The sequence below is a fragment of the Python bivittatus genome, unplaced genomic scaffold, assembly GCF_059951505.1.
Source record: "Python bivittatus isolate LINGU-HERP-01145 unplaced genomic scaffold, Pbiv_v1 ctg000480_np1212, whole genome shotgun sequence".
NCBI lineage: Eukaryota > Metazoa > Chordata > Lepidosauria > Squamata > Pythonidae > Python > Python bivittatus.
This window is the reverse complement of record NW_028277075.1, coordinates 49636391-49649248: the sequence shown is the minus strand read 5'-3', so window position 1 is coordinate 49649248 and position 12858 is coordinate 49636391. Positions and strand designations below refer to the sequence as shown.

Genomic DNA, 12858 nt, shown 5'->3' with positions numbered 1-12858 from the left:
CATGAAAAGGATTGCAGCTTTGTTTACTACTAGCATGTTTTGTATGTTGCCTTGAAAAAAAATACATAAACTTTTACAAAACCATTTCCCAGATTAAAAAAGAAGAGAAAAATATTAAAATGCAAAAATGTTGTCTTTTAATCTACCATACTGAGGAAAAGGCAATCCCAAGAACTTGAGGTAGTAAAAGTACATAATACAATTCATGTCAGGCAATAGCTAACAGCTCATTACATTAATGAACAGCAAAGAAAGAAAAAAGGCTTTGAATGTGAAGCAATCATGACAGCATCTCATTAGCCACTGAGGGCCAGGGAGACAATTACACAAGGAACTGAACTCTTGAAGAATAAATATCCATAACTCTAACAGCAATGAAACACTCATGGAAACACTCATGGAAGTCACTTCCTCCACTTGACAGAACTTACCCAAAGTGCTAAAAAAGTACTTTCATGAAGTGCACTTAGGGATAAGAAAAGAGTTTGAGAAGTCCTTGGTAAGTACAGGTAATCCCTGGGTTAAGAATCCCTGGTTTACAGATGACCCTTAGTTAAGAATGGAGCCTACTGTAGCAAAATTTGAGTTAAATACACAATGATTTGAGTTAAATACACAATGATTCAAATTCATTACACAATACTACTTATTCAGTATTATACAATATACTGTTCCGGCTTACATACAAATTCCACTTAAGGACAGACCTTGGGAACAGAACTCATTCTTAAACTGGGGACTACCTGTAATTAATCTTTCACAATGTTTTAGAAATGATACAGTATTATAATAAAAGATCACTAGAAACTAGCACTTAATATTACCATCTCCAGCTTTTACTTACGTAAGATTGCTAAGTCTCATGATGTCACATAAGACTTCTTAAGAAACTGCTAATATCTCCATCATACACACGCTCAATTCAACCAGAAGATCACTTTATGGGACCTCTTATCATCTGAATTATTAACCATTGAACTTTCAACTCCATCTATACCATGAAGATAAATTCTATCTTCCACTACTTTTGTCACACCTTATTTCCATGGGTAAAATTTCTCTAGGACTACTGCCCACCATTATAAATACAAACTAATAGAGAAGAACAATTTGAGCTTTATGACATCTTGTATTTTGGAATTAGTAATGGCTACATTCAATAGATGGTTATTTCAAAAGAATACAGGTAGTCTCACTTACCAACTGCAATTAGGACTGGCAACTCTCTTGCTAAGCAGCGTGGTCATAAAGTGAAACATCATGTGACCACACCCAGCTTTCATCAGTTCCAGCTGCAGTTGTTAAGCGAATCACCCGTGGTTGTTAAGCGCAACGTAACATGACTGTGACTTCTCAATTTTATTTTGCTTATTGAAAGCTGGCTGTTAAGGTTGCAAATGCTGATCATGTGACCGTGGGATGCTGCAACCATTGTGAATGTGTGCCGGCTGCCAACCACTGGAATCACAATCACATGACCACAGGGATGCTGTGATGGGCATAAGTTCGAGGACTGGTCATAAATCTGCTTTTTCAGAGCCACTGTAACTTCAAATGGTCGCTGACTACTCTGTATATACTTAGCAACTGAGCTTTGGAACCCAGAGAGTAGATTTACACATTCTAAGTAATATTTTACTTCACTGCCATTATCCAGAGAAATCAGACCTGAGCAATCTGGGGTCCAGAAGGAAAGGATAGTGCTGTGATGCCCAATTCCACAGAACCTGGATCTGACAATGATATGTGCCAGAACTGAGTGAGATCTCTCTATCAGAAGTATGCAGAACATTTTCAAATTTGAAATAGGTAATTCTGACCATTTTGCAAGTGTTTTAAACCCCAAACATGTTTTGAACCTAACAAAATTATACTGGATTCAAAATAAATGTTTCAAGAACACAAGACATTTCAAGTCCTCATTCCCATGAAGGACAGTTACTCTTAATGTCAGATTGTCAATACACATCTCTACAAGGGAGAGATGTATTCACTGGGTTGTGTAGAGAGTAGGATTACCCTAGGTCCTCCCTTTGCTGGCAGTAAACAAAAATGGTTGTTTTAATATAAGGGGTAGAAGTCCTGAAGCTATGAACCAAGGCTGGGAAAGGCATGGATCTAAGATAGTTCTTCACAGTCTCAGGCTGAAATTTGGAATTTCCAAGAGGATGAGACGCTCATGTGACAATTATACTACAGATTGGTTCTTGACTTCTGGCCTTTTACCACCTCTTTACTTTCCGAACTCTTCCTGTCCGCTCTGTCTTCTCTTTGTGTTATATATTCTCTTTATATGTATATATTACAGACCATTTTTGAAAAACTCACAAATTCCTTAGCATTAATGTCCAAAAGATATTGCCTCCACAGCTGTTACAGAATCTCAATATTCTTCTTACATAATAAAATGACTTTATAAGTAAGACCGTTAAGAGAACTTGCTGTCCCCTGAAAATGGCCCAAACTTTCTGTAGTGGTTAACCTCATCAATTACTTTTCATTTGGCTTTCATAAACAGTTGAAAAAAGAGTGTTCAGATTTTATTTATTAGCTTTAATCTACATAATAAGTTGAGATAAAATGAAAATGTCTGGGAAATTAGAAATGTCTTTACTTTCTTTTTTACAGCAAGTAATGTAAATGCCTGGTGAGTCTCCTTCAAGAAGGTATTCCACAAGAAACATTCTGGAGCCCTCTCCCTTGCAGCCACCTTCATGTCAATTCATGAAGGATATTGTTTCCAAGATGAATGAATTGCCTAGGCAGTTACAAAGTCAGTTTACAGCTGGAATGAGTACTCTTTCTGAAGACAGAAGCTGCTCTTTATACAAATGTGTCTGTGTGCACATGTGCATATACACACTCAGAGAGCCATATTTATTTAATGATGACGCAGCCACACTGACAGCAAGGTATAGCTCAAATTTTCAGATTCTGGAAGGAGACAGTAGTGGAAGTAAAGAAAAATAGGTGCATACATCCAGTCAGTACAATGTGTAAATCATGATTTATGGCCTAGCACAACCTAGTAGGGTTCAGCAGCCACTCAAATACGAAGGGGAAAAGATTACTTTTTATACTATTTGTTGTTTTAGTTGCCTTAGACCAGGCTACCTTTTTCATTCGGGTTTTAACTGTGGTTTTGTTGTTGTTGTTTAGTGGATTTTGTAAGCTACCCAGAGTCTTCTGGAGTAGGCAGCCATACCAAATGGAATAAATTGGAACTGAATGAGTGGATATATGTCACACATGTCAGCAGTTCCTTAAAGCAAACACTTATTTTCTAGGCACTGAGTAGTAGTACTATGAGACAAGAAAAAAATGTAGCTTCTTTAAGAAGTTGCCAACAAGTACATGAACATTTTTGCATGCCCCAAATCATCTTTTCCCTTTTCAAATCCATATTGCTGCTAGAACCAATAGTGGGCATAATGGAAATCTGGTGGAATGGAGAAAACCAGTGTATACTGTCTATAGGCAAACTTTGTAAAAAGAGAAGGATTTAGTGGAAATAGTACTGCTCTGTATACCAAAGCAGATATAGTAACTACGTTCACATACGTATGATCCTAATTGTTGCTGTTTGGAATTCACAATTTATGGCTTAGTGAAATGTACAACTCCAGCAAACCATGGCAAAGGAGAAAGTACTGTAAATGGTGATTTCCATTACTTACTTAAAGGGTAGGAGGCATTTTTTTGCCCAAAATTCTATGAAACTTTGGCAAGAAAATCAAACTTTTATGCATTTTTCCAATCTTCCAAGAATTTCAACACATGCACTTAAAAAAAAACCCTACAACACCATGCAACATCCTTGTAAAACACCAACAGCCTTGAACAAGCTATAAACCATTGTTATAGGGGAGGTAAAATGCAGATTAAGAAAAAATTCTCATTCTTATATTGTACATGTACCAAAATGCTGCTATCAATGACTACTAGTATGGCTGAATTACAGAAATGGACAGGTGCAATTATACCTTTCTTCTGTTGCTTTTAGATTCCCTAAAAGCACTTGGTAGCTGGCTACTGTAACCAAGAGAATGCTAGATTAGATAGGTCTTGTATGTGATCCAGTGTGGGTCTTTAATGGAGCTGGGGAAAATTTTTGTTTTCCCCAGTTCCATTAAAAAAAAAATTTCTCTAACCAAATAAATGTTTCAATGAGTATTTAAGCTATTTTGAATTCTGTACATCCCATGTGCACATTTACATATTGTACATAGTTTCTTGGAAAGGAAAGTCACAGGCAATCAGCTACTATTCTGTTAAGCAATGAGGCCAAGACTAAGTATCATAACAGGAAATTAACTTTAGAGACATAGAATTTTTTTGAACAATGCGATGGAAAAATACATAGACAGAATCTTAGATTCATGTTTAAACCAGGGGGCAGACATAGGTATTTGGTTGCAAAGGTTCTCTGCAGCTCCTAATTCAAGAGTTTTCACATTTACTGTAACTCAGGCTCAGATTATCTCTCACTTTACACCAGTGCTTTCCAAACCTGGGTAAATTACCCAAAATTGGGCAAAAGTGATTTTTCTTTGGGTAAACACACAAACCCATTACCCAACAGGAATATTTAAAATAAAGACTTCTGATAAGTGGTTTTGGGTAATGAAAGAAAAAGGTTTGGGAAGCACTGCTTTACACCAACCATTAACCATTTCAGGATTTTGAGATGGAATTAATATACATTTGAATTATTTATAAATTTGGAAATGAAATGAATGGCAGGAAAGACAGCATTGTAATGGCTTATGGAAGGAAAAAGTGCAGAAAAAAATTATATAAAAAGGAAGCCTATAATAAAGATTACGATACTTGGAAATGAGGTGTTATTAATATCATAAATGGGAAATAAGATTGTTTAATTTATTCAATTTATATAGCCCCCATCTCACATTTCTGACCCTATTTTAGATTCTAAGTTTTAGATTTTGACTCTGATTTTTAGACTCTAGGATTAGGTTCACTGTGCTAGGCCATGATTTATTTAATCATACTTTATTAAATAAAACACTCAACGCACTGGTTTACATCTGCGTGATGTGTGAGCCAGGTCTACAAAGGGTCTAGGCAAAACGCTCCGGTATATTAACTGGAGAAATGTTTTTGGTTGATGGTGGTGATGGAGGGACTGGATGCAAAGATTCTACAGTAAGTACTGATTTAATGAAGCGAGGCATTTTGTAAATTTTGACGAAGAGATGAGCCAAAGACTTGAAGAAACTCTCCGAAGAAGCTCCAGAAGGCGAAACCCAGGGCTGTACATTATAGTATAAACGCATACCATATTTTTTCCCTCAGGAACTTCGCCGCTTCCTCACACCGAAAGGAACGAGGGGGAAAGTAAACTAGGCCTCTTCTGGAGATATAAGTTAGCCCCTATTGTAGTTTAAAACGCCACACTTTGTCACCGTACCTCTTCCTCCGGGTGACCAAACGTCCGTCCGACTTTCACCGTAGTCCCGCTCTCTCTGGCCAGGAGCAAAAAAACATCCCGAAACATCCACTTTTCGGGCAGCGGCAGCCCAACAGCAGAAAGACGGGCAGCAAGCAAAGAGATGGGGCGGTACTTCCCGACAGCGCTCTCTCGCAAGGACGCCCCGCCCCTGCTCCCTTCTGACTGGCGCAGGAAGGAGAAGAGGTGTGGCCAGCAAGGATAGAATGATATAAGCCGTAGGTCCCTGCGCGGGGAAGTGGTGATTTCGGATCGGGGGGTGGGGAAGAACGTGTAAACATTCATAGACGCGGGGCTGTGTTTTTGCACTACCGACGCGGATCTCAATGAGATTGGTTATTTCATATTGCAAACTCTGGTAGAAGCTTCCAATGTCATGTTACAAATAGTGGTTTAAATATTATAAACACCGATGTGTTAGAGACTTGGGATTTTATATGGGATTAATATATGGGTACAACCTGTGATTTCATGCTTCCAGCCCTGCTTAAAGAGGCTGAGATTTTGGTATAACTGTTACAGTGTAACCTGCATCTATCTTCTTCCCCGCCCCAATTTATATCCTACATCAGTCTAGCCACTCTACATCTGATGAAGTGAGCTGCAGCTCATGAAACCTTATGTCTTTTAATAAAATGTATTAGTCAGAAACGGTGCTACCAGACTTCTGATTTTCTGTCAGCATAGGATAACATGATTCTCCTCCTACACTGACTTGCAGGGACATGTGACAACAGTCCAGTAACACTGATTTAACTCAGTGAACTGATTTTATACAGTGAACCCTAGTCTTTTCATACTACCTCTGTTCATTTATGTGGCAGAGAAGTGAGTTAATATTACAAGAGTTGCTTAAGGTAGCAGAGAGTTGTGATTTCATATACCAAGCATGGTTTTAAATGGTGGAGATTTATGAGTTTTATATCACAAAGCTGATTTAGTTCACAGAAATCTGTGATCACCAACACTGGTTTACATAGCAGGAATACAGTTAACCCTTCTTTATTAGTGGAAAATAATTTTATTTTACTACTCAGAGTGATGCCAAACATACATGTTCACTGCAAGATCAGTTCCTGTGTTCTCAAAGCTCTATTATGGTCCACCTTCCCTTAAGCTGTCAGAACAGAGAGATAACAAATATTATATTATGTCATGACTCCATATATTGGATTTTATTTGACTCCTACTTTGTTCTCAAAGTGGTTGTTGCATTCTTTCTTTAAGAATTTTGAAAGATCCTAGAGTAAGGTGTGGTTAATTCCTCTTTGAGAGAGGGGATGGTTCTGCTGGCTCTTAAGGAGGCGGCTGTGTGCCCCTTTCTCAACGGGCCATCACTCGATCCAACCAACCTGGACAGTTTTTGTCCAGTTTCTGCCCCCCCCCCGCTCTTTTTAGGGAATGTGGTGGACAGAGTGGTAGCGTGGCAGTTGCAGAAGACTCTAGATGAAGCGGACTGTCTGGACCCCTTTCAGTCAGGGTTCAGGCTGGGGTTTGGAACTGAAACGGCATTGATTGTGTTCTTAGATGACCTCTGGCAGGAGTGGGGTGGAGGTAGTGCATCCATCCTTGTTCTTCTTGACCTCTCAGCGGCATTCGATACCATCAATCTTGGTATCCTTCTGAATCGGCTTCGGGAGTTGGGGGTAGGTGGCACTGTGCTGTCCTGGTTTTCCTCTTTCCTCTGGGGTCGATTTCAGTCAGTGTTAATGGGGGAGAGAGATCCAGCCAATGGCCTCTATTATGTGTGGTGCCTCAGAGCTCTATTCTCTCTCCTCTCCTATTTAACATCTACATGAAGCCACTGGGTGAAGTGATCCGATGGTTTGGGGTGAGGTACCATCAATATGCATATGATACCCAGTTATATATCTGTACCCCAGGCCCATTGAGTGATGCCGTGGATGTCCTATCCCAGTGTTGGGCTGCTGTAGGGGCCTGGGATGGGGTGCAATGGGCTCCGACTCAATCCAAGCAAGACAGAGTGACTTTGGGTATTTGGTTCTCCTGGGGACAAGGTTTTTCCATCTTTGGTACTGGATGGGGTAGCATTGCTCCAGAAAGACCTGGTACGCAATCTGGGGGTCCTCTTGGACTCGCAGCTCCTGCTTGAAGAGTAGGTGGCAGCCGTAGCTAAGGGGCCTTTGCACACCAGTGGGTTGTGCGCCAGTTGCGCTCATTCCTGGACCAGGAGGCCCTCCTCACAGTCACTCATGCCCTTGTTACCCCCCCCCCCCGGTTTGGATTACTGCAACACTCACTACATGGGTTTGCCCTTGAAGAGCATTTGGAAGCTTCAGCTGGTGCAAAAAGCAGCTGGAGGGGTAATTAATGGTGCTGGATATGCGGCACATGTAACACCACTACTATGGGAGCTGCATTGGTTACCAGGGTGCAATTCAAGGTGCTGGTTGCCACCTATAAAGCCCTGCCTGGCTTGGGATTGGGTTACCTAAGGGACTGTCTTCTCCCAATAGTTTCTACCTGTCCAATTCGGTCTAACAGACTGGGGACACTGCAGATCCCATCAGCCAAGGAATGTCAGCTAGAAGGTGTGCCTTCTTAGCAGCAGCCCCGCCCTTTGGAACCTTCTTCCTTTGGAGCTCAGGATGGCCCTGACCCTGCTAGCCTTTTGTAAGGCTTTAAAAACCTGGCTATGTGCCCAAGCCTGAGGTCCCAAAAGTGTTAAGGGCCCTGTTACCTGGTTGCACTGATGATTTTTATGTAATTTTTATGATAACTGTTGGCTGCCTATATGTATAATTTGTAATGGTTTTAATTTCTGAAACTGTTTGCCACCCAGAGCCACATGGATTGAGATGGGCAGCTATAGAAATTGCATAAATAAATAAAATTTAGAAATCTATTACATAGCAGTTTCATACATGACATTCTTACAGTTTTCTATGTGTATCTCTGCACTCTTTCCCTAAGTCTTTCTTCTACCTACCTTCTGCCTCTCTCCTGGGATTTGTAATGCTACATTACAGTGATCAAGAAGAATCCTTCTGTCAAGGAAATGTTTTAATCTCTGAGATTAAGGAAGGATGACCATGATATAAAGAGGAATATGCTGTTTACTTACCACCAGTTAATTGAGTGCCATTTTGGTGCCAATGTAGCATGTATAGGCATTTGGCATGTCATAACTAGCAATGGTTTATAAGCAACAAATTAATGATTGTGAAATAGTTGTTCAGGCCCCATTAGCTGTAGTGGAGCTATTACTGATTATATTAGCAGTTTTACTATGGCAAGGAGCATAAATAAATACATTTGGCATCTCATATTTTGTGCAGCCCAATACACCTTTCTAAAGTGACTTCTTTTTGAAAGTTAAAATACGGTAACATATTTCACACAAGCAAGGTAAAGTATACAGGTTCCTTGAGGAACAGTGCTTTTCTTCATCCACCTTGCAAAACAAAACTCTGGTTTTGGGGCAAGTACTGACAGAAATGAGAACGAAAGGAATACTGAAATGATTGCAAAGGCATGTATTTTCTCCAGTTTCTAGCAGCATTGATTCTACCTGATATTCCATAACCAACAAAACAAATGAAAAAATCCCAGTACCTGAAGAGAGGCATTTTATGATGCAACAGCATAACCAGATGCCACAGAAAAACTTTTAGGAGGAGGTTACAATGGCAGAAATAGAATGGAGCAGCAAATGCTTATAATGGTTAAAATGGATTATGAGGCAGCCTACCTGACAATCCTGTCATGGCAAAGAGGAAAAAGTGCTAAACGTCCAAGAGAGAGTCTAAATAATTTCTCGCTGCACTGTTGCTAGGAACATTCCAACTACGGTTTCTGTTTGCTACCAGGCCCCAAAGACTGATTGCGCACACAGGAAAGCAAGCCCAGCTAAGGAGAGACGCTGTCACCATAGCAACCAAAGGCAGTTCAGAACAGGCGCGTGGCTGCAACTCGTAGTAAGTAACTGTTTTATTTCTTCACATTATTCAAGTATTTATTTGTATCAGACAAGACTTTCATTAACTTCAAAAGCTTGAACTTAACAGTAACTTTTCTCAAGGTAGTATCAAGAAAGTGTCCCTTATTTTACCTGCTCATGGAAGCAGTCTTTTCTGGGAGCAATTGAAGTCCCAACCCAGTAATATCCCTTAGTATCCTGCTTTTCTCAAATATTCAGGATTTTCACCATATCTGCTCTTAGTCTCACTAAAACCTGGCAGCTATATAGGAGAAGGAGGAAAGAAAGGAATCGTCTTCTGCCGTAGATAGTGAGCAGAAAAGGGCTAATTCCAGGCCTTTATTCAGGTAGTGTGTTGAAACTGAATATCTGAAAAACTATAGAATCAGAATGTAATCTGGGGTACTATTAGTACTTGTCCACCTATCTGATATTTTTAACTTTTACCTATGCAATCTCATTTCTTATTTCAGTATTCTATTGTTTCAAAGACATTTGGAGTTGGAAATACAGCAACAGTGCTGAGACCTTTGCAAAGGTGAGGACTGAACATATTTTCTTCTAAGCTGGTTCTACATTTTAGAGCAAGTTTTCTTTAACTTGGTGGCATCTGAAGTGTGGGTGTCAGCTTTCCATTCTTCAGGGCAAAAAAGGGGTTAATTGGGAAAAGGCTGTTCTGGACCATTGGGCTGATTTGTTACTAACAAAGTGTTTCACTCTGCTATGTAGGAGTATGCCTAGCTAACACATTAAAAACTAAAAACAACGTTTCTAATGCTGTGCCTTATGTGTCTGCAAAGTGAAAAATGTGAGATATAATTTTAAAAGAAAATACTAGTCTTCATAACATTAAAAAGAAATGTGCCAAATATTCATTTGTTGTGATATGGAGAAACAAAGTTGATAATGTTTATTTCCAGAAGTAGACAATTCTTGTTAGATAAATATTGTGAAGAGGGTTTCATTGGGTGCAAGGATATTTCCATTCGAAGTGTTTACACTTCTAGTGTTTGTGTCAGTATAATCTCATGCTAAGGTCTTTTCAGAAACTGAAGTAAACTGATTTATTTCCTACTCAGCTCTGGTTCAAGAGGAGTTGTTTTGAAGCTGACTTTAATCTGGAACCATTGGAGCTCTGCAGGCCTTGAGAAGACACAGGAGACAGCTCCTGAGACTCAGCTACCCTGATAGGGCCTCAAAGGGGGATGATGGCTTAATGGTTTTGCAGACCTCTCCCAGTAGCCCAGGCACAGCAAGCTGGGGTGATATGTCTTTAAGAAACATAGTTAATTTGGAGGAAAATAATAATTTAAGGAACTAGTAGACTAGGGAAACCATGTAAAATATGCTATATGGCAATAAAATATGCATAGACCTTCAGCTAGGGCACCTTTTGTAGGTTTTGTCATGTATATACGTTCAATATCAGCAGCTGATTCAGCGTTTTCCAAAGCAGAATCTAGAAATTTGTCACTGGAGCTAGGGCCATTCTTTGTTGAAATTTAGTTTAAAGTACTCTTTTTACCACATTTTAAGGATTTTTAAAACCAGAGTTTATAAATTTATTTCATACGAAATTTGCATGCTGCCTCTTGCCATTGATAGTGTCATGAAATGTTGATATTATTAAATAAGAGAGACAGTTTGGTGTAGTGGTTAAGGCATGAGGCTAGAAGCCAGGAGACCATGAATTCTAGTCCCGCCTTAGGCACATGGCCAGCTGGGTGACCTTGGGCCAGTCACTCTCTCTCAGCCCTAGGAAGCCGGCAATGGCAAACTACTTCTGAAAAAACATGCCAAGAAAACTGCAGGGACTTGTCCAAGAAGTCGCCAGTAGTTAAAAACTGACTCGAAGGCTGGCTAGATAGATAGATACACACATACAAACACACACACACATATAAATAGGCATGTTACAAATCCTTTTTCTAAAGCAAAAGTTAATTATCTTTGCTTATAAATAAAATACTATATTACATATATTATCTACAAATGATGCTTCTTGCAAAACTACTTTGATTTCCTGAAAAAAAGTTCTAAGTTATTTACCTATTAACTTTTCATTCTCCCTTTTCATTACATATTGTGCTGAAAATGCAAAACAACAATTAAAACAGAAAAGCAAATAATTTTAAAATATATCCATAATAATAAACAAATAAAGCTACCAGCACTTCAGTAATGCTTTTTAAGTATAAATAGATTTGTTGCTGCAGAAGGAATACAAAGATGGAAATCTAAAGCCTTTCCCTCACACTCTCACATGTAGACATTTCTGATATATGGCTATGCCCTTGCTCATACTTTCAGTTGACTCCAGCATTATCGTGCCCTGACAACGCCTCCTCTTTATTCATATATATCAAATTTTTATTATGGTCATAGTCTATATAAAAAGAAAATTAAAAACTCCAAAGCAGTTTACAATAAAATTAAGATTTCTAAATGAATAAAAAAATCGATAAAGCATTGTATAGAATATGCAATAAATAATAAAACATTAACACAGAGAATATCAGAAATAAGTTAAATATTTTTATTGAATCTGGAAGAATAGAAATGACTTTGGTTGTGCCAAAAGAACAATTGAGACAACACCTGGTATAGTCTCTCTGGGAATCCCGGGAGGCATAAGCATGTCCTGTCCCTTCTAGGCACTAGGTAGCTTTCTGTACAGCCATTTCTAGCCTATGTTGGTCCACTTAAGTACTGTTCGTTTTCTGAATACTTCTGATATCCATCACCTATTCCCTCTTTATTTTTGAACATTTTTCTCTGGATTTCCAACCAGGAAGAGGAGAGGAGAACAGACTTCCACTATTTTATTTGTGCAGGTATGTATTAACACTATTCTGACATGGCATCAGTGGAAACCTTTACCTTTAGATGCAGCAGCCCTGCTTTTTCCTGCTATTGTGTCTTCAAAACAATGAGGGATGTCAACCTGGGTTTTTATTATTATCAGTTTCTCTGCATTTGTCAGTTTCAATCAGTCCCTCTCTCCAGGTTAAGAAGTGTGGCTGCCTTGCATGTTGTAATTTCAGTTATCATGTTATATAGAATCTGGAGAGTTGTACAATCATGATATTACCTGCCTCCTCTATGGATAAAACTGTATCCGTCCCAGTCTCTTCCCATATGTTTTATTATTTCACTTAATTTAAATAGGGGGATGTCCAATGGGGTGTGGAAAGAGGAATCTGACAAACCTGTAGAGAAATTTGTACAGAAACTTAAACTCAGGTCTATCCCATTCATTTTGCAGTCCACTGATTGGTGAATGTTTTCCAACTGTAGGGGAATGGCAGTAAACCTATAGAAGAAATCTAGTCACTTTGCCTGTAATGACTTAGTTTCTAGAACACTCAAATTAGGGCAAAAGGATTCAGCAGTGACTCTAAACAAATGCAATAGAGGCAGGTTAGGAACTGGCAATGGGGAAGCAAAT

At 39.1% G+C, this 12858-nt stretch overlaps 1 protein-coding gene across 1 annotated transcript in view; it reads right to left on the bottom strand.

The window, feature by feature from the left end:
- DNAJC24 (DnaJ heat shock protein family (Hsp40) member C24) overlaps nt 1-5573 on the bottom strand; it is a 40475-nt gene extending 34902 nt beyond the window's left edge. The window contains exon 1 of the mRNA XM_007434162.4: nt 5432-5573. Within this exon, the coding sequence (XP_007434224.1) occupies nt 5432-5518 (87 nt within the window). The 5' untranslated portion in view covers nt 5519-5573. The remainder of the gene's footprint in view (nt 1-5431) is intronic.
- Between the last annotated feature and the right edge of the window lie 7285 nt (nt 5574-12858).